General features: G+C 34.0%; 1 protein-coding gene across 7 annotated transcripts; it reads right to left on the minus strand.

Annotated features, from left to right (window-relative positions):
• Positions 1 to 5832: 5832 nt before the first annotated feature.
• CEP44 (centrosomal protein 44) lies at positions 5833 to 17844 on the minus strand. 7 transcript variants are annotated; one of them, XR_009747116.1, is made up of 10 exons: positions 17710 to 17844; positions 16946 to 17093; positions 15825 to 15971; positions 14890 to 14997; positions 13342 to 13473; positions 12758 to 12994; positions 9267 to 9336; positions 7146 to 7346; positions 6831 to 6868; positions 5833 to 6036 (listed from the first exon to the last, which is right to left on the minus strand). XR_009747116.1 is itself a non-coding variant. In XM_061474886.1 (10 exons), the coding sequence occupies exons 1-10, from the start codon at positions 17796 to 17798 to the stop codon at positions 5979 to 5981; spliced, it is 1152 nt and encodes a 383-aa protein (XP_061330870.1). In that variant the 5' UTR covers positions 17799 to 17844; the 3' UTR covers positions 5833 to 5978. The 7 variants fall into 7 exon arrangements, 6 of the variants coding, with proteins under 6 accessions (XP_061330870.1, XP_061330876.1, XP_061330861.1 ...); XM_061474886.1 differs by having other exon boundaries at positions 7146 to 7273; positions 13342 to 13470; XM_061474892.1 differs by having other exon boundaries at positions 7146 to 7273; positions 12758 to 12967.
• Positions 17845 to 19545: the final 1701 nt, after the last annotated feature.

The raw sequence follows: 19545 nt of genomic DNA on the forward strand, positions 1-19545 counted from the left end.
TAGGTAATATAAAGAATACAGAAATGTTGCAACAGTCATGGGTAAAAGACCTTACAGAAAACTTGAGTAAATGGTCTTAAGTTGTTGTGTCACAGCTTAAAAAGGAATTTGATAAAGTATTTAGGCCAGCAATCTTCCACCAAATCAGCACCTCTTTTTCTGTAGTTCACACAAAGCACAACTACTTTATCTGAAATTACCACAGCTGTCAACTATTTTTAAAACTACAAGAAGCTGGAGCTTAAGTTACTACTAATACATAAGCTCAGGTAAGCTCATGAACTCACCCTTTAGGTGATCCTTTGGTTCAAATGGTTGGAATGGTTTCAATTAAGAGAACTCTTACTACCTGAATACAGTTTTTTGCATTAGCTTTTCCCCCTGTAATTCTTAAAGTGGGCATACACAACGAAACAAGCCACATAATACTCTCAGGAGGAAAACAAGAGTAATCACCTAATTTTATAGTTGGAGGAAGCAGACAAAGAAGTTACTATAAATTACTTGTGCAATGATTCAGGGATAAAAACTCTGTGTAATCCCAGATCATAAGTCAGGATGACAGGAAAAGCATTCAACTTGATCACCTATAAAACAAATGAACATGCACGGATAAAAAACACACAAAAGGAAAAAAAAATCAAAAACCCCACCCCACAACAAAAACCAAATACCCCCAAAACACAACCAATATTTTCATAAGAGTATACTTAGGTAACTTAAGCAGTTACAAAATGCAGTTCATAGCATAATCAGATGGGAATGAGGAGCAGCAGGAGGAAATCCCTTAAAACTGCCAAAAACTTCAGCATTGTGAAACTATTCTCAGCATACATGGAATGTATTCAAGGCTCTCTAACTGCAGTTCTCTTAATCCCAGTTCATATTTCAACTTGCACTGAATGAAATGCAGCAACACCAGATAAGATGAGAACTGACATAGAAGTGTGAAAGCTTATGAAGACCTTGCAGTATGTTTTTGAAATATAGTAGTATCTTTGATTAAAATACCCTGAGGCATAATATTCTTTGATATAGCTTATGCTAAAAACGAGTAACTATAAATCTAACATTGGCAAAATGAAGTATCTGCTGCTGTCATCAGAAATTACTTTGCTTTATGTCATATGAAGCTTCCTTTACAATAACTGGAAAGATAAAGGGTAAGGAAAACCAACACACATAGCTGTACTGAACACCAGTGCTCCACACTACTGCTTCCTGTTATGCACCTATAAGTAGAGCAGTTTTCTCCCAGATAGTATAAAGTGCTACTACTTCCAAATCAGCTCTGAAGAGAGTCTATGCAGGATGAGTTTTGTAAGTCACACTGCATAAACAGAGCTACTAAGCTTACTACACCTCATGAAATAAACTGCAAGATGCTTGAGGGAAGGAATATCGCTATTTTAGTGTGATGACTTCCCCACATTTGGATCTTAAGTCAGAAGTGTTTTAACCACTATCCTTGTATCAACTACTCAAATAACATAGCTGATGGACTGCATCATTGTAAGTATCCTACACAGAACACAACACAGACCTCTATCACACAGAAATCTGCCTAAATAACACAAAAGCAACATACTATCATGAAATAATTCTTGCAGACTTAATACGTTTCCTGAAGAAGAATTTTTTGCTGCCTGAGGATTACAAGTGAACAACTGAGACTTGTCACCACAGAGAGTTAAAAAAAAAAAAAAAATAAAAGATCCTGGAAAGAAATCAAAGAGGAATTATAGGTAGTATAAAGTGCTTGGAAAGATAAATGTAATGCCAAATAAATAATTTTAAGGTAGAATATGTTACAACTACAACTGTTCAAACTGATGGCTAACTGCAATGTCAAAACAAGCAGCTGACAGAAAAATCTGTTTTAATCCCTGTTCACCAATGATTATTAAAGAATGCTAAGCATTTCCAAAAAAGAGTAACTAAGTAAATTCCACAAATATTAGCAGTTTCTCATATATTTTGATAAGCTTACTTTTCTCTTTTTCCAGAAAAGCTAACTTATACGAGACAAGAATGAACTTCTCAAACTCCAGTGTGTCCATCCTTAATGTTAGCTCTTCACTACTATAACAAAATAAAAATAGATACAATAGATCAAACAAAAAAGCCAGTGAGCAAAGGAAGGGAGAACAGCAAAACAGCCATTAGGAAAAAAATTTGGCTTAGTATGAGCAGTAGGTTTATAGGCTGATTCTAACCACAGGTTATAATAGCAACTTCAGCAACACATAAAATTTGCTGTGAAGTCATATGGGCACCAGACACCTATCTCCACAGCCCAAATCATACTCTAGTTTAAGGAATTATAAAATATAGCTCATTTGAAAGAAGTATCACCTACTTGATCTTCCACAGGGAGAAAAGAAAACTGCCTCCTCGGGTATATATAAACTGAAGTCACAACACCACATGCTACCAGCAGCTAAAGCTAACAAAAAAAAAAAAATAACACAGATGCAACATTTTTCACATAGGTATATTTCTTTGAAACTCTATAATAAATGTATCACATCACCAGGAAAAAAAAGGGCAACAAAATTATTTTTATATTACAGTTCAAACAAGTTGGTTCTACTAATCACTGACAGACTGACAGTGAAGGAAAAACAAGTAACCTCCCTCTCCACGGAGTCTAGATGTCAGTTCTGCAAATTCCATAAGAGGACCTGATTTCAAGACAACAAGTACTCTGTATCAGGCAAATTTAAAAGAAAGTAAAACATTTTCAGGCCAGGTTTCTTCTGCACCATTGTTATTGAACTAGAAACTGAATTCAGCCTGACATGAGATACGAGGCTAAAGCAGGGTAGAAACACATAAAAGAACTCCAAGAATAAGAATAAGCATAAGAAAATCAGATATAATTATAAGGAAATAAAACACACTTAGTAATTAAGGCTTTGAGCTTTGGTTACGCTTCTGATGCCAACAAATTCCAAGTTAGGCATAAACACCAGGACATAACTGAACTTAGACTGTCTCGTATTTAGGTAAAACAAGACTTGAGTGATCTACAATACAATTTAAGTATCAGATCTGAAAACACCAAAAGTAACATCATAAAGAATATATTCTTATTTATAATTGCAATAATTTTCTTAATATTTATGATTGAGCACTAGAATTCCACAACACGTGGCAGTATATACACAAACTGAAAACGTAACTGAAAGAGGTTATCAGACTGCTTTTCAATGCTACAGATTTGGGGTGAGAAGATTCTTATGCTTTCTACAGCATGTTGTAATTCCAGTAAACAAATTAAAGTACATACTGACATTACATAAAGCAGAAGGAAAAAGATATCTGTATGAGAATCCTGTAAGTTTTATTAGATTTAGAATCTTGCTATAAAAAAGTAAGTATATAGTCATAGAAGCTTCAGTTTTAGCATTCTACTTTAATCCACATAATACAGAAATACTTTCCTTAATATAAAGTGTAATTATCCTATTGATGTTAAATGAAAGTTGTCTAAACAATTTTTCACTACAAAATTAGAGATTTTTAAACTAATAACTAAATTCAGTAACTTCAAGAAACCATGGTAATTCAATTAATGATTTAAAATCATAGAACATACATCTTGAACAACAGGAATTTTTCCAAGTCACTGGAGAAAGCTAGACATGATAGAAACTGTAGTGAGGAATATTCTCTGCATTTATGTAATTTGTGTTTCTGAAGGTATCTAACATCTGCCTGTCATTCAGCCAGACCCACCCATGCACATATAGAATGTCAACTCTTTCAACTGTTGCGACAATGCTCAAAGTAGCACTGCATAAGTGGTTATTAAAATACTGTTGCTATTTTCAGTCTTGCCATGTATTTCCCAACTTTGAAGTTTTACTGTGACATATACCATTACAAGTACTAACTGTTTCCAATGATAAAACTGAATAATTAAATATTTATATATATAACTCAAACATACAAAGAAGGTTTGAATGCATTATATTTCTTCTTCAAAAGATGGTACTACCTTCCACAACCAAATTTAATTTAAAAAAAGAAAGCAAATGTCAGGGAATAACATTTAGAAAAACAGCAATTGCCCTAACAGTAAGAAACCCTTGGCTTCAGTTGGATCAAAGTGAGCTCCTGTTTGGTCTTGAAAACAGAAGCAAAACCATTCATTACAAAGGCTAAATCCCATTGTGGGGTACTACATTTAAGCTTCTGGAGGAATAAAATAGTTGAATAACTTCAAATATTCAATTTTGCAGTACTAAAGAGAGATTGTATTAAATTGCACACTTACAGAAAGACTATTTTTTTCTGCATCACCCGTATGCATTCAATGTTAAATCCCTTTAACCTGAATCATCTGGATCGACTAACACTTCACATCTTTGCCATAACGTTGACAAACAACAGAATTATTCTCTGGTTCATTATCAAATATAATACAATATAATTACCTTGCTTAACATAAAATCCTCTTTGCTTCCAAGGAAAAGAGGTAAAAATAAAGGCAGGTAATATTTTAAAATATTTGATCATTACTGGTTTAAAGCAATAACTTAAAAAAAAAAACATATAGGAATACACTTTTTTCCTCCTTTGTCAATTACTCTGTATGAATATTTCCACAAGATGGTGCTACAGTCCTACTTTCGAAAATATCACATATTTCCAATGAATTAGCCTAACACTTAGAAAAAGAACTCATTGCATAGTTAGGATGATGAACAGCAATTTGCAAGGTCTATTTTCAATTAAGGAGCATAATATGCTCTTACTCTGTAACTTTCCAAATTATTTTTTTTTAAACAACAGGGAAAGTTCTATTGCTAAAGTCCCAAAACTCTCAACTAAAGTTTATACAACATAATGGATCACCATATGTTCTTCTGTTTGTATGCATAATAAAGCCAATTTATATTCCATATGTTATATAAAAAAAATCATAATTATTGTTAAAACATATAAATCACTTTTTACAGCATAATGCCAAACAACTGCTTTTGCCTTTATCTGCAAACTGCCAAAGAAAAAAAATCCACTGGTTTTGTGATATCAAAGTCCAAAAATCCTTCTAAGTGAAGTGAGCATTATAGCACAAAAAAACCTCGATATGGTAGGCTACCAATTTACAAAGACTAATACATATATAAATAAATCTTACCAAACCTCGCACACCTTTGGTATGATTATATAATGTTTAGGCAAGTCTTATATCTCCTTATATCTCTGAAAACAAATTCTAAAACAGCTCCAAATAATAAAAATGTTTTGTATCTTTGTACACTGGATGGTCTCCATCTGTGCTGCTGGTCTTAAAATGTGTTGGGTAAGAGCACTAAAACACTCAACACATCTCTCTGCAGTCAAAGTCTGTGGACTTACTTGCATATTTTAGTGTTTAGGATCAAACTGACCCTCGCCTTGTCAGTGTTAATGGAAGCCATAATGTGCTGGTACTATCAAGCTCTGCATGAAAATTTATATTTAAAATAAACAACCAAACAAAAAAACCCCACAAACAACAGCAAAAAAAGTACAGATTTGAAATTGTGTATTTAGGTTTTCATTAAGACTTATTCAGCAGTACAGACTGTAAGATGGTATGCAAGAATGCCTCTTGGGTGTAATACGCAAGTCCCAGCTGGAACGTTTCCAACAGGATGTAAACCACGGTCCTCAAGCCTGCACTTTAAAAAACATATTACTTAGCACACGGCTAACAAATGACAACACAAAAATACACTGCTGTAATGACTTAACTTTACAAGGGAGGGATGGGTAGATATTTGAAGAGTTTTTAAAAAACAAAAATTGAGGCTGGAGGAAGGGAAATCAATACACAGATGCATTAGACAAATATTTATTCAAAGGAATAAAACCACTGGTGATCATTACAAATTTGATATATTAAAAATTCAATGCTGTATAAACATACATATTAAGTCTGATATCTGTAAGTCCACAGAGACCAGGTCTGTAGACCTGTGCTTTCAGGTCTTCCCAGAGGTGCTGCTTGATGTTTTCAACAATTCTGAGGTTTCTTCAATTCTGAAAATAAATTTTGTTTACACACACAAACACTTATTAAAATATGGTAAGAAATAACCAACTTGCCTTTAACTTTCTAATGTCCCCAAAATATTAACAAGCATAATGAAACCTTGTTGCCACTCATCCCCACTTTTCCTCTGCAATTGGTTTGTATTTTAAATGCCTACCACATATCTATAAACCTTAACTATACATAAAGTAAGCTACACAATAAAATTAAATCACAAAAAAGGCTACAGCGTTTTTGAGACCAGGCCCTTATAGAATAGAAAATCTCTTGCTAAAGAAACATTACAAGCAATGCATTTCTCTGCAAGTATAATGAAAATATTTCTTACAAAAAGAAATTCATTACAGATCTCAGGACTAGTATCAAATACACCTTAGAGTTATTACAATGCTTAAGCTGAAACTGGTTTTACTTTACTTGAAACAACAAAGACAGAGTTAAGGTAATGGAAGAAAAGTTGCGAGTACCTGGGATTTCCTATCAGAAGATAAATAATATTTCAATTCCTTGTCAACCAGATTCTAAACACCCTTTAATCTCTTTAATCTCTAGTTAATACTATTAAGAATGTTTTCTACTGCTTTTTAGAAACCAAAACAGTGACTCATCCCACAAATACAGAACTGTAAGTGGATTTATTATCCAGTGGAGTCATAAGGAAATGCCACACCTGATGTAGAGACCTTTGAGGTTTGGAACACATGTACATTCTCTATATGCCTCAGTCCAGTACAACTCCCTCCTGGGAAATGAAATCCTGCTGCCCTTTCCTATTACTTACATTTTACTTATCCTTTCCATTCTTTGTCTTGTTGTCTCCTGCAATTTAAAAGCAACAAAGTTAGTGAACTCTTCAAAGCTAACATTCTTCAGATGGACTTTCAACCTAAAAATTCATAGAGAAAATGTGATTTTAAGCCCTGCTTGCTAAAGAAACATTAGAAAACGTATCAAAAAGATTTTTATGAGACAGAACTAGATATAGTTTTGCAGCTTCCCTGTTTATCACTAATAGTATATACAACTAAAACTAATGCTTACTTGTTCTCTTGATCTCGGAAAAGAAATCAACTAAGCATTTGACAGTTTTACTTACCTTCGAAATGTCTGTCAGATCATGAGAATTAATGGTCACAGCTTTGGGAGATGGGTCTGTGGATAATAGTGAACTGTATCCAGACAACTGATGAAGACACTCTGGCATCTCTTCCTTCCTCTCTGTATCTATGTAGAAACAGTTGGTTTTGGGTCACCTTTGCCTTTTGCTCTCTTATTGCAAGGTCAGCTATCAAATAATCTTGATTTACAGTTTAGAGATTTACATTGTTTAGAGATGGATAAAGAAAAGCTAGTGGTGAGAGACTAAAATAGGTTTTTCATTTGCTTAAAATAAAGATAAATGCTGTATAGTATGTATAACACACATAAGGCAAATTCCAAGAAGATTACTAGGAATGCTACCTTTATCCTGATACAATAAAATCAACACTTAAAGTGTAATTACTAGGTCAAACATTTAATAGTAACTTAAAATAGTTTATGTTCTTTTTATTGTAAACTGCCTGTTCAAACATGTCATAATTTGTTCTAAGTAAGCTGTCTTATAAGCAGCAGAAATAAAAAGATAATATCACCTTCCTGCTTAAAAGCTGGATGAAGGTCTGGCTGTTTCCCTAGCTCTCTTCCGGCTGGGATAAGTTTAGCATCCATTTAGCAGAAAGAGACTTCTCTTTTTACATTGGGAAGGCTCTGATACTCTGCAATTTTAGAATACTATTGCTGGAGAACAGAATTTAGCATTTGGAAGAAAAAAGTGATCCCTTGCTCTTCTTCTAGTAGAGCCACCATCTATGGATCATACCTTTAGAACTTTTCTAGCTATATTATCCTGTATTTAAAATAATATTATATTACTTCTAATTTATTAAAATTAAAAACTGTTTCTTCGGTACAACTGTTATTACTGAAGAACACTACAACCAAAAAGAACATGAAAGCATTTCAAGTATTGTACATCTCAGAAGACTTAAGACTGGCCATGTAACCTGTATGCCTAAAATTTCCTGAATCATATTTTAGAAAAGCAGGAATAATAGGAATTCAGAGAATTCCAGAAGTATGAAAATACAAAATTCTTTTTTAAACACCATCAGCCTGCTTGCTCATTACAAAGACCTCAACTGTCAGTAACATACCACTAAACTTAGGAAAGGAAGTAAAGATATTGCAACTTTCCAAGGTCTGTAAAAAGGTCCCATTCCTGAGACTTGAAAATTAAAATTAATTTTGCCATAACCAAGAAACTGCCTTCCTAATTTCCATGAAAACTGAATTACTGAGATTCCCTTTCAGTTTCAGTGCAACAACCCACCACTTGACAAAAACACCTAACAAGTGAGAATGGGAAACAGTATCTTCCTTACTACTGTTTGTAGGCATAACAGCTGCCATGAAGGAAACAGGACAAATTAATAGAGAATGATGCAGAGTAAGGGCTAAAGAGCTACCACTGAGGCAGACAGAAGAATTACAAACATTCCCTAGGCCATAAGTAATTTCTTTATTGCTTCAGGCTGTTTCATTTTCTACTTGTACATTAGCAAAAAGTTAGAAAGGAAGAAAAGATTTTGTCTTGATCTTCACAATAAGAGTTCAACAAAAATACTACTTGGATAGCTAACTCTTTCAAATGGGATGAAACTATAGAGAATATTCAGCAGTGAGTTGGAAATCACCACAGACTGTAAATGAAATGGCCCTGATTTGTCCCGAGCCATTATAAAAGCAAAAAACAATCAAAATGGTGTCACATTTATGATGATAACAAAGCTCTGGCAGCAAATATCATTCATGTTTATGAACAGCTTATCTTAAAAACATTATAACTCCTTCAAAGTGCAGATAACATGGTTTTTCACAGCTTTAACTATAGCACCTTAATTAAATTCGCATCTTTATGATTTTTAATAGTTATTTGTAACCATTAATTACTGTATGTTTTCAATAATGCTTTAAAAACTATTTCAGTAAGTACAGCTGCTAAAGAATAAATTACAAACACAAAACGACTGATAGGTTAACTTTCAGTTTGCAGCATCCATTTAAATTCAGAGGTCACTAAATTGCAATTGTCTACTTAAAAAAACACTTTTTTAGTTAAGGTCAGCAAAAAGTTTAGCATATGATGTTAATTAAAAATATAATCATTAATACTCACCAGGGGAAACTGGAATCCTACTAGAAGAACCTTCTTGATTTATATTGCTTAACTCTGTAGGTAACTCTCTCTGAAATAAAAATTTACTACATTTTAGCCATACACTTTATTTAAATCACCTTTTGACCAAACAAAGGTATATTTAAGTACTTCGTAATTCAGTACTGAAGTACTAAAATTAAGTAATTTAAGTACTAATGTATGCATTTGCTACACCATCCAGATATGCTGGGACTGCACAGCTGTCTTTACAGGACTGAAAAAAAAACAACATTTGCATACACACATTGCATTTGAAAAGTAGACTATTGCTGTTTATAAACAGTTCAAAACCAAGTCCAAATATAGTTAGATAGCTTAGTTATTAGCAAAATGAACAATCAGACCATTCTTGGTCTGTGCTAACAATTACATCTTGACATTGTCTGCTGTTACCTTAACAAAATAAGTTTACTTTCTACTTTCAGTTGATATTCAGGAATGCAGCTCCTCAGTCCTAGAAAGATTAGCCTATACATGAACTGAAATTCATGCCACGTAAGCGTTTAGAACTCAAAAGTATATTTTAGGCTAGTCTCCCAGGCTCCTAAATGAGAGAGGGCTCTTTTAAGAAAGGTGCCAAATTTAACTCAATCTAGCTTAGAAAAGGTTGTTGAAGGAAACAAAATCGTACTAACAATAAATGTTCTGCAGTGCAATTTTCTAATTTCAAATAAAAAAAAAAATCCAACACTCACACAACATCTGGATTTTTTTTCACCAGTGAGTTATCATTATGATTTGAAATCTCAGCCTTTAGTAACGTATATCACTTTATATCCTGCAGTAACTACATTAGCTAACAGGGGAATATTACACCCAAATAAGCGAATGAGGTTGAAATAGTAGCTATTGTATGAGAAGAAGCCCGGAAAAAGATTGTAATAATGGATACATTTGAGAGATCTGCACTGACTACTTCTGCTCAATTCTTTCCATCAAAATCGATTTGGTCTTTCAGACCTTCCCAGAGCCAAATGCACAGCTGCAGCTACTTTGGCAGCAATGCAAGACAGATCTTAGTGTTCCTGCTATGCTGGCTAGGTGCCAAAAATTCCCTGAAAAAATAAAAACTAAAAAAAATGCAAGAGTAAGAAGAAGAGTAATTCTGAATTGTTTCTCTATATGTGAAACACAACTTGGATGGAATTTCATGAAACAAAGAAGCAGCAATTCCCTGGGCCAAAGGATTATTTCTTGGCAGTTTTCAAATGCCTATTGCAAAAAAAGTTAGGTTTTGAAGACTTTTTTTTTTTTTAACATATAAAAGCCAGCTTATTTTGCTTTGAAAAAAAGGACAAGCAACAATGCTACACAAATTACATTCAAAATTCTGTCAGCAGTGACTTCTTTCAGTAACATGCAGTACAGAAATACAATTATCTTATTGGAATTTTTAAAGTGGTATTAAAGTTAAGTATTTTCTAAATATTTTCCAAATGCTATTCCAAACCTCTGAACAACTGAAATAAACTGCTACTGAAGTAATAATAAACCAAATTTACAGAAAATAACAAGCCTAGTCTGAAACAGACTTTCCTGTGCTCCTACCTCATAAAAGCAACAAGTATCTCTTGGAGAACACACTTCCACCCAAGAGCAAAACTATGTCTATTCAGCTGAAGGCCTTTTGAGACTGCTGACAGACAAAAGTATTATAACTGGTGGTGTTATTTGGACTTATAACCATTGATAATTAAATTACAATATCCATACAAAATTCATTTTAAATTGTAAATCACTTTAGCTGTTACCAACAAACTGTGTTTAAAACATAAGTGATTGAGAATGTCAATCCTTATCATATGAGTACAGCCTTTAGAAATAACCTAGTGACCAGCCTGAACACTTCTTCATTTTGAGACTTTACATAACTAGCACACTTGCAAGGAACACAGGAAAAAAAAACATGTCTTGCATACATATATTAGCAACACTGAAATCTGCAGGGCCAGCAACACACACAGAGCTTCTAATTACAAGTAAATTCAACAATTTTTACAATTACAGAGACAAATGCAATACTGATCAAGTATTTTCCACAAGGGTTTTCAACTTCTGGAATGCAACTGACAGCATCTAAAGGATATACATGAGATACTTAAGCAAATACACTTTGAAACTAAGCATGTGATCACAAAATTGATGCTCTGGTTCACTGCATTTCAGAATACCTACATGTGCACATACGTAAAATTATGTAATGCACATACAACTACATTATCACTGTCTACAACTACCTGAAAGGAGGATGAAGTGAGGAGGTGACTGGTCTCTAATCCTAAGTAATAAGTGATAGGACAAGAGGTAACGGCCTTAAGCTGCACCAGGGTAAGTTTAGATTGGATATTGTGAAAGGGTGAAGGGCCAGGTATTGGAATGGTCTTCCCAGGGAGGTGGTAGAAACTCTGTCCCTGGAAGTGTTCAAAATCTGTGTAGACGTCCTCAGTGACACGGTTTAGTGGTGGACTTGGCAGTTCTGAGGTAAAGGCAGGACATGGTGACAGACTCACAGATAGAACCAATTAGGTTGTAAAAAAAAAAAAAAATCTAAGATAATCAAGTCCAGCCTCTAGAGCTTATAGGTGTTTTCCAAACTAGTTGATTCTACAATTCTACAGGGATCTTTCAATAGCATGAAAAACAACAAAGCCTTAATGCAACAAAATACTTGATTTGCTTTTACAAATATGCCCAATGTAGCCACATTACAACTGTAGCACTTTCACATGTTTAAAAATGCAACGAATATCATGACAAGGAATAGGAAGAGGAGAAAGAGGAGGGTGAAAGAAAAAGAGAAAAACCATCAGGTTTGGGCTACAAAAGAGCCACAAACTAAGAAGAGGACTAAAATAAGAACTTTTCCATTAACCTTGTATTTTCCATTAAGCATGCCATCTATTTTTGTCAACATTAGTTATACAGAATGAAGACTTAATCTTCCAAAGAGAGTATCTGTATCTGATTAGTTTGGAGAATTAAAAAAAAATAAAATTATATTCAACAGCAACATTTGCAGTACAGTATAAGAAATTGAGAAATATGCATACCAGAACAAGGGAAACCTTAAATGTATCACTAGCATGACAAAACTCTCTACAGAAATATTAAGCTTTCAAAGGCAGCATAAGTCTTTTCAAAAGCTTCCTTCTATAAGTTCACAAGGAGATAAAACACACAGGGTCATTACTATTGAAAATAGACTTCACTACACCTGCTGTTCCTGCAAGGAAACAATTTCCAATGGAGAGCTTTGCTTCACAAAGCATAAGAAAACAGCAAAACTTAACAATTAAAAAAAAATACCACCAACTCCATAAACAGCACTTCCATTCAGATCATGCTTTTAAAAATAGCAAGAAAAGTAAATATAGGAGGCAGCAAGAACAGAAACAGGCCAACATCGTGTCTGGGGGCCATTTTTGCTATAGAAATAGAAGTTAACACACCTTTTTGGATTGCAACAACAGTTCTGTTTCAAGAAGCAAAACTCGACTCAACAAGTTATTCCAGTCCTTCTCATCTATGATCACCTTTCCTTCCAGTTTCTCTTCTAAAACATGCAGTTTATCTTCCATCCAATCCAGTTTATGAAGCTTTTCCTGGCAATCAGCAAGCTGACTCTTCAGGGCCTCAATCTGAGAATTATCTTCTATGATCTGAAAATATGGACAAGAGCATGTCCTCTGATTTCAAAACAGACATAATTCATCAATTAATCAATGAAATCAAGTGGAACCTTCCTCAAGTTCAGTAATCAGATTCTGCTACATTAGAAAATTATTTCTTTCACAATTGCCATAATGTTCCTATGGAGCTCAGCTTTTAAAAGAAACTGTTGACAGAACTGGTTCTTGAAAGGCCAGTACAATTTAATTGACATTTTTCAACTTTTTCAATATATTTATTATATATCTATAGTTACATTTAAGGAGGATCCAGCTACCATGTTAAAAACTTTATCCCTTTATAAAAGTCCTGCAAGAAAAGTTAAGAATACATGCTGACAGCATCTTAAAATAGAAATTCTTACTTGTTCACAATTAACTTTGACAACATCATGATCTAGGCACAATTCTTCTTCATTACCTCCTTGTGCTGGAAGGGGTAATGGATGAAGGTCACCACTAATTTCATTTCCTGAGTGCCGTTCCACTAAAGGCTTCTTTTGAACATGGAAATAAAAAAAAAAAAAAACACACAAAAAAAATTCAACTCATCGCCAAGCAACTGAACAACCCTAAAAGGCCAATCATTTTCATATTTATTTGAATCTGAAAATCTTATCCCAACTGGTTGCAAAACAGACAGCAACAGCAGAGATTTTCATTTTAAAAAATCATATAGACATGAAAAACTGTAAAACAAATACACATGCACTTTACCATATGCACTGTGTACCTTGGTTTTCTTCCATAAACAGTAATTAAAGCATTAAAGTCCTCACCTATTGTAAGAGCTGTTAGATTTCCAAGTGTGGACTGAGAGGTATGAATCTTACCTTATATATTAACATATGTATAGACAGGTCAAACATCAACATTGCCACTCAAACATTCAAAACCAGAAAAGTTTAAGTAGTTTAAGATTAGAACTCTTCTCTTTTCCCTGACAACTGTCAGCAAAATAACACTACTAACCACATTTCGTTTGCTTTGAATGCTTCCCTTAGAGAAAGAAAAATAAGAGACAAATTCTGCTTTCTTTCCAGGTAGATCAAGTCACATGATTGCTATCTGCCACAAAACAAAACAATTACCTAATGATTACAAACTCACATTTACTAGTTTTGTACAACATATTAAGACTTAGATTCCTAGATGTTTTAGTGAAACTGAAACTCTCCTCTTCTAGGGAACTCTTAATACACTCACATATACCCCCATTCAGTTCCACCATTCAACAACCAGAAAATAAATCATTCCAAATATTCCCTTTGTTAAGTTTTCCTCATGCCTGAAAGCAGCATTTTCCTTCTAAATAGAAATCATCTACAGTTAAATGGGCAGATTCCAAAAAGTTTTGTACAATTTTCCTTTGCACCCTTTTAGCATTAAAGACTAGGAAAGTGGTCTCCTCCACAGGCCAAGAGTACCATAACACATAAGATCAAGCATTACTCTTGTAAAACCAAAACCAAGCGGAAGATTACATTAAGAAATCTTTGCTTAAAAGATTCAGACAAAAGAGCAAAAAGCATTTTGACAGCTGCATTGAAAACACTGCAGTGTTAGATAAAACACACTTTAATTACCAAACAGGGTATTTTTTTTTCCAATTGCATTTTCATTCCTGTCCCTCCATTTGATTTAAACAGCAAACAATAGTCCTACATCATTACCACCAAGACCTTAAGATCAACTAGTCAGTACAAGAGAAGCAATACCTTCTGTATTTCAGCTATAATTTCAGTCAAGCACACTTCTTCAGGAAAAGGAAAAAAACAAGCAAACAAAGAACACCAAATACAACCAATAAAAGAAACAAACAAAAAAACAAACAAACAAAAAGACCCAACTGGTCTGACTTGCTACAAACGAGATTAACCTTTAGATATACAACATAAAAATTATTTTCATACCTGTTTGGAGTTCAGAGCACGGTCACTAATATCAGTAATGACATTATCACAGTTTGACCTTATTTCAGATTTAAACAATCTGGGTTTTTTCCTTGCTTGGGATTTAACCTTCAAAGTGAAGAGAAGAAAATAATATGCTTCTAACACAGAAACACAGAAATATTTTCTGGAGTGTGGGGAGGCAATACAGACACATGGACACAACCCATGACAACACTCAAATTTACAGAGAAAATGGATCTGGAAGTGAATGCTGCATTCATACACTCAATGTCTATATGAGGTTACATCAAAGCTGGTCATAAACAGAAAACAATTTGCCCCAAAGTTGAAAAACAAGCAAATACAAAAAAGGTAGTTATGCCCCAAAAAGCGACAAATTAAGTATACAGCAAGTCTAAGTAACAGTCCTGAAGACTGTTACAAGCTCAAATGATAAAATATGAGGACACAAAATTTCTTTTATTAAAGAAGACACAGATAAAAATGACTTAATAATGCAAAACAAATATGAAGAAAATAATCAGGTTTGAGATGTATTTGTGTTTCAGTGGTATACAAGTGTCATGTTTAAATGAAATATTACCAGAACTTTAGCGTATCTGATGGCTTTGCTTTGTTTTTAAATGAACTAGCAAAGTCTAATTACACATTCACTATGTCAAGAAGAATAAAATAAAATATAATCACTTCTATTAAAAAGTACTGAATTTATTTTTATTCTTTTTTTTTGTTTGTTTATACTACAATGCATTACCAGCTTCGTGTCTTTCATATACTCCATAGGGCTCAAGCGTCTGACAACAGAACTTCATACTAATTTTCCCCCCTATTTTAACCATCAGCAAAGCTGCATCTAAAAAGTGTTCAGCTTCTATCTGCAGCATCAAGCATGTCAAAAAAAACTTATAATACAATTACCATTTAATCAATACCTTATTCGAGTTACTTAATTCCTTATGTTTTTTTACCACACAGTTGATAATGTCACAAACAATCTGCATTTTTCTTTCCACAAAGCCAAACTGAAGAAACTGCTGTTTTGTTAAAATTGGTTTATATTGAAATTGATCTCGAAGAAGCTGCAACAAAATAAGAGTCTGCTTCACTTTCAAAATCACTATGCAATCTGTTGCAGAAATGGCATGCTCAGGTTCTTATTTTTTCTACATTCTTTTCTTTCATCCTGCACTTCAGCAGTTAAACCTTTTAACATTTGGTTATTTATATATTCTCAGCCGTTCCTTCTAACTAGACTTTAAACATATCTCCTCCAAAACACTTCGTTCACAACACTCTTGTAAAGATTAATTCACATTCTTAAGATTCGTGAAATAAATTATTTTAGACATTTATATTTAAAAGTCAAGGCAAAACTTCTCAAAGTGAATGCATGATAAGAAGTTGTATTAATCTCAGCAAATACATCAGAGGGCTAAGTAAGGCTCTAACAGAGCTTCTTTGTAAAGCAGTCTCTGTCCTCCGCAGGGCACAAACTAATCTGAATAAGCTAATATTCGTTAACACACGAAGCCACCTTTTATAAAAATGCGCTTATGGATATTTTGAAGAGTTAAAATATTATACTCATTCAGTTATGAATTTTATCCCAATTTTTAAGCTGTTAAATATTGGACTTTATATATTAACACAGCATTACCTGTATTTTTTAACATGGCTTTCATTATGATCATTGAAGTTTGATGTGATTTTTTTTGCTGATTATTTCTTCTAAGAAAACTTCTATAAAACTTATTGTGTATTAAACATTTCAGTATTATTCACAACTAAACATACACAAATAGTGTTACTGTTTCTGCCATTGTCTCAACACTGAGATTTGGCTAACAACATCCATCTTTATTTTCATAAAAATTTATATAAAGACTTACCACACAGTGACTTACTACACATCTTAAAACCTAACAGAATTACTATGTACATTCATTGCAAAAAAAACCTTTTATTTTCTAGTAAAATTTATCCTAGATGTTTAATTTTTACAATGGCATACCCTAAACTATGTTTCTTCTATGAAGAATATAAAGACAGATACCTTGTAAATAGCTTCAATAAAACGCAAGTCACTCTTTGCTGTGAGTTCCACATCGCACTTTACCAAAAGCTCTGCTATGTAAGTTGAAAAAGATGTAAAAGAATAGCTGATGATAGGTAAAAATGCAGCTGGATCACCTTTTACTAGCCTATTGAGAAACAAAAGTACTTTACACAGCAGAAGACAACAAAGCATTTCATTATGCGAATTCAAACAGTTTGAAAGGTGTTTTAATATAGACAGTATGTTATGTCCAAGTATCTCCTCAATTTCTTTTTTTTTTTCCCCAGGCATCTCTCATTCAGCAATTTTTACTGTTATCTGCAAACGCTCAAATCAACATTTTTGTGACTCTCGTGATTTTAACATTGTCCAGTCTAAAGCCCATCAGCACTGTCATCTTGACATTCAACACTTTTTTTCTTCAATACTTGCAAGATGAAATTCACTAGCAACTACAGAGAAAATTATAAAGGTGAGAGATTAATCAAAGAAATGAGGAAAACAGAGAAGAAAAAATGAGCAAGATAGCAATATACTTCAGTGTACACCGAAGATACACTTCATGATTATTACAAGGATTCTCAGAACAGCAAAACTACATCCTTTTATCTTCCAGTTCGCATGTAGCAAACCCCCAGCTTCCCACAGACATATGCTTGGCTTATTCATCACTGGGTACAATGCCAATGTTTATACATATTTTGTTTACACATCTTGCTGTCATCATATATTAGAATAAATTTATTTACACTACCACTTACACTGTATAATCCACATCTCTTGGATAATTTATCAAGCGAAGTCCTTGCTCTATTTTTCTTATACTTCCTTTTAGGTCTCCTGTTGCCATTATTCCAAATACTATCCTTCTCTAGATTATGAAAGAAATGCAATTCTCCCCCTTAAAAAAAAAACAAAACACAAAACAACAAACACAAAAATTATAAAATGCAATATAGTCATCACTGAAATTCAAAGGGTTTTGCTCCTCTTTTCTAGACATGACCATTTCCAAAGTGCTACAGTACAGCACAGAGCTACAGCTCAATACCAACTAATTATCAGTCATCATCATTAATTCTAAATAGGACCAATTACTAATCCTCAACCCGATCAACTATCAAAAAATCTTTAAAGCTATCTGGAAGCATTTAAAGAATTTAGTGCCAGTTAAATCCACTAAAACTGAGTGAAAACAAGTTTCTTCTCTGTTTTAATGGAGCAGAAAGCCCACAAGCAGTGAAAGGCTTTTGCATTTTTCAGTTTTGAATGCTGCTTATTCTTTGTTCACCTGGCCCCAAGCTCACTGGCCAAGAGAGCAATGTTTGGATGAGTAAACATGGGAACGCAGGCTAACAACTCACCACAGACAACGCTTTTGTATCTAGATGATCCATTAAATACATCTAAAATTGTTCATGGGGAAGAGGGTAGCAGACTGCCTAAATATTTCAAAATAGGTACAAGTTTATTGATATGATAATCAAAAGGTCCCTGTTTAGCTTCTACATTGTAACACGAGTTGAGAACCCACTTTCTATTTACTTTACTTTGCAGAAGAAAGAGGACTTCTAAGGACTTGGACAGAGGACTTCTAAGGACATCTAAGGACTTGGTGCAAACTACAGAAGGTGCCTTTCTCCCTGCAGAACTATCCTTCAAAGAAACTGAAGACTTCAAGAAAGGGGTGTGGGGGGAGGGAGAAAAAAGGGGGCAAAGCGACAACAAAAGAATCAGCAAAGCATAAAATCACCATCATCCAAACCAAATTTTACATCTATCAAAGGAACACATAAGTACAGGAAGCTCCTACTTTTAACACGTTATACCAAACAAAACTGATTAGTAAATTCTCAAATGGAAGAGGTGGCTGGGGAATACTGGCAACTCCACCTGGCTGGCTGGCTGGCAGTAAAATTAAACACCTGCAGCAGTACCTTCAAATATCAGTACTAATAATTACCTTAAAGAACCCTGTCCTCACTCCATTGCTTCAAAATACACTTATATTTAGAGACAGCCTATGAGTCCTATGTAATCTACCTTGCAACCATTTGTTTGTAAGCAGCCAGTATTAATTAGCTCTTCTCCAATACAAGGCTTTAAAAGCAAAGAGCTGGGCAGTCACCCAGTCTGAGGTCACAACTGAAAACCAAGACCTTGCATTATAGTAATCTGGACAGGCTGACAGGACTTTAGAAAGTCTATTAGCAAACTGCCAAACTGTTTTTTCAATGGTTTAGAGAAAAAAACAAGGGTGGGGGAGGGAGAGAGAACATTAGTGAAAGTACAGAAGTACAGACTGACACTTCACAAAAACAGCTCTCCTTCATCACAACCTTGAGATCTGCTTGTGACTGGCTTAATCCACTACTTTACTTCCCCCAAAAGCCTCAGTAATGATTTCATCTATAAAGCCTTCGAATAGAAATTTAATGCTCTATTTTCTGCTTAGAACCTGGGAGATAATTGCCTGCCACTGTCTACACTGAATTGCTTTTCTTGACACAAAACATACTTTAAGCCTACCAATCCAAGCAGTAAAGAGGCATTACCAGAAAGCATGGAAGAGATATCCTTGAGATACAGCATTTTAT

This window comes from Pezoporus flaviventris, unplaced genomic scaffold (genome assembly GCF_033815535.1).
Source record: "Pezoporus flaviventris isolate CSIRO_AGI_PZ_B2104156 unplaced genomic scaffold, CSIRO_AGI_Pfla_v1 ptg000002l, whole genome shotgun sequence".
Taxonomy (NCBI): Eukaryota; Metazoa; Chordata; class Aves; order Psittaciformes; family Psittacidae; genus Pezoporus; species Pezoporus flaviventris.

Coding starts and splice junctions, on each gene's coding strand:
- CEP44 (XM_061474877.1), bottom strand. CDS start 17,798: ATGGCAACAGGAGACCTAAAAGGAAGTATAAGAAAAATAGAGCAAGGA. Junction 17,094..17,709: donor AGAGATGTGGATTATACAGT/GTAAGTGGTAGT, acceptor GTTTCTCAATAG/GCTAGTAAAAGGTGATCCAG. Junction 13,474..14,889: donor GTGCTCTGAACTCCAAACAG/GTATGAAAATAA, acceptor CATGTTCAAAAG/AAGCCTTTAGTGGAACGGCA.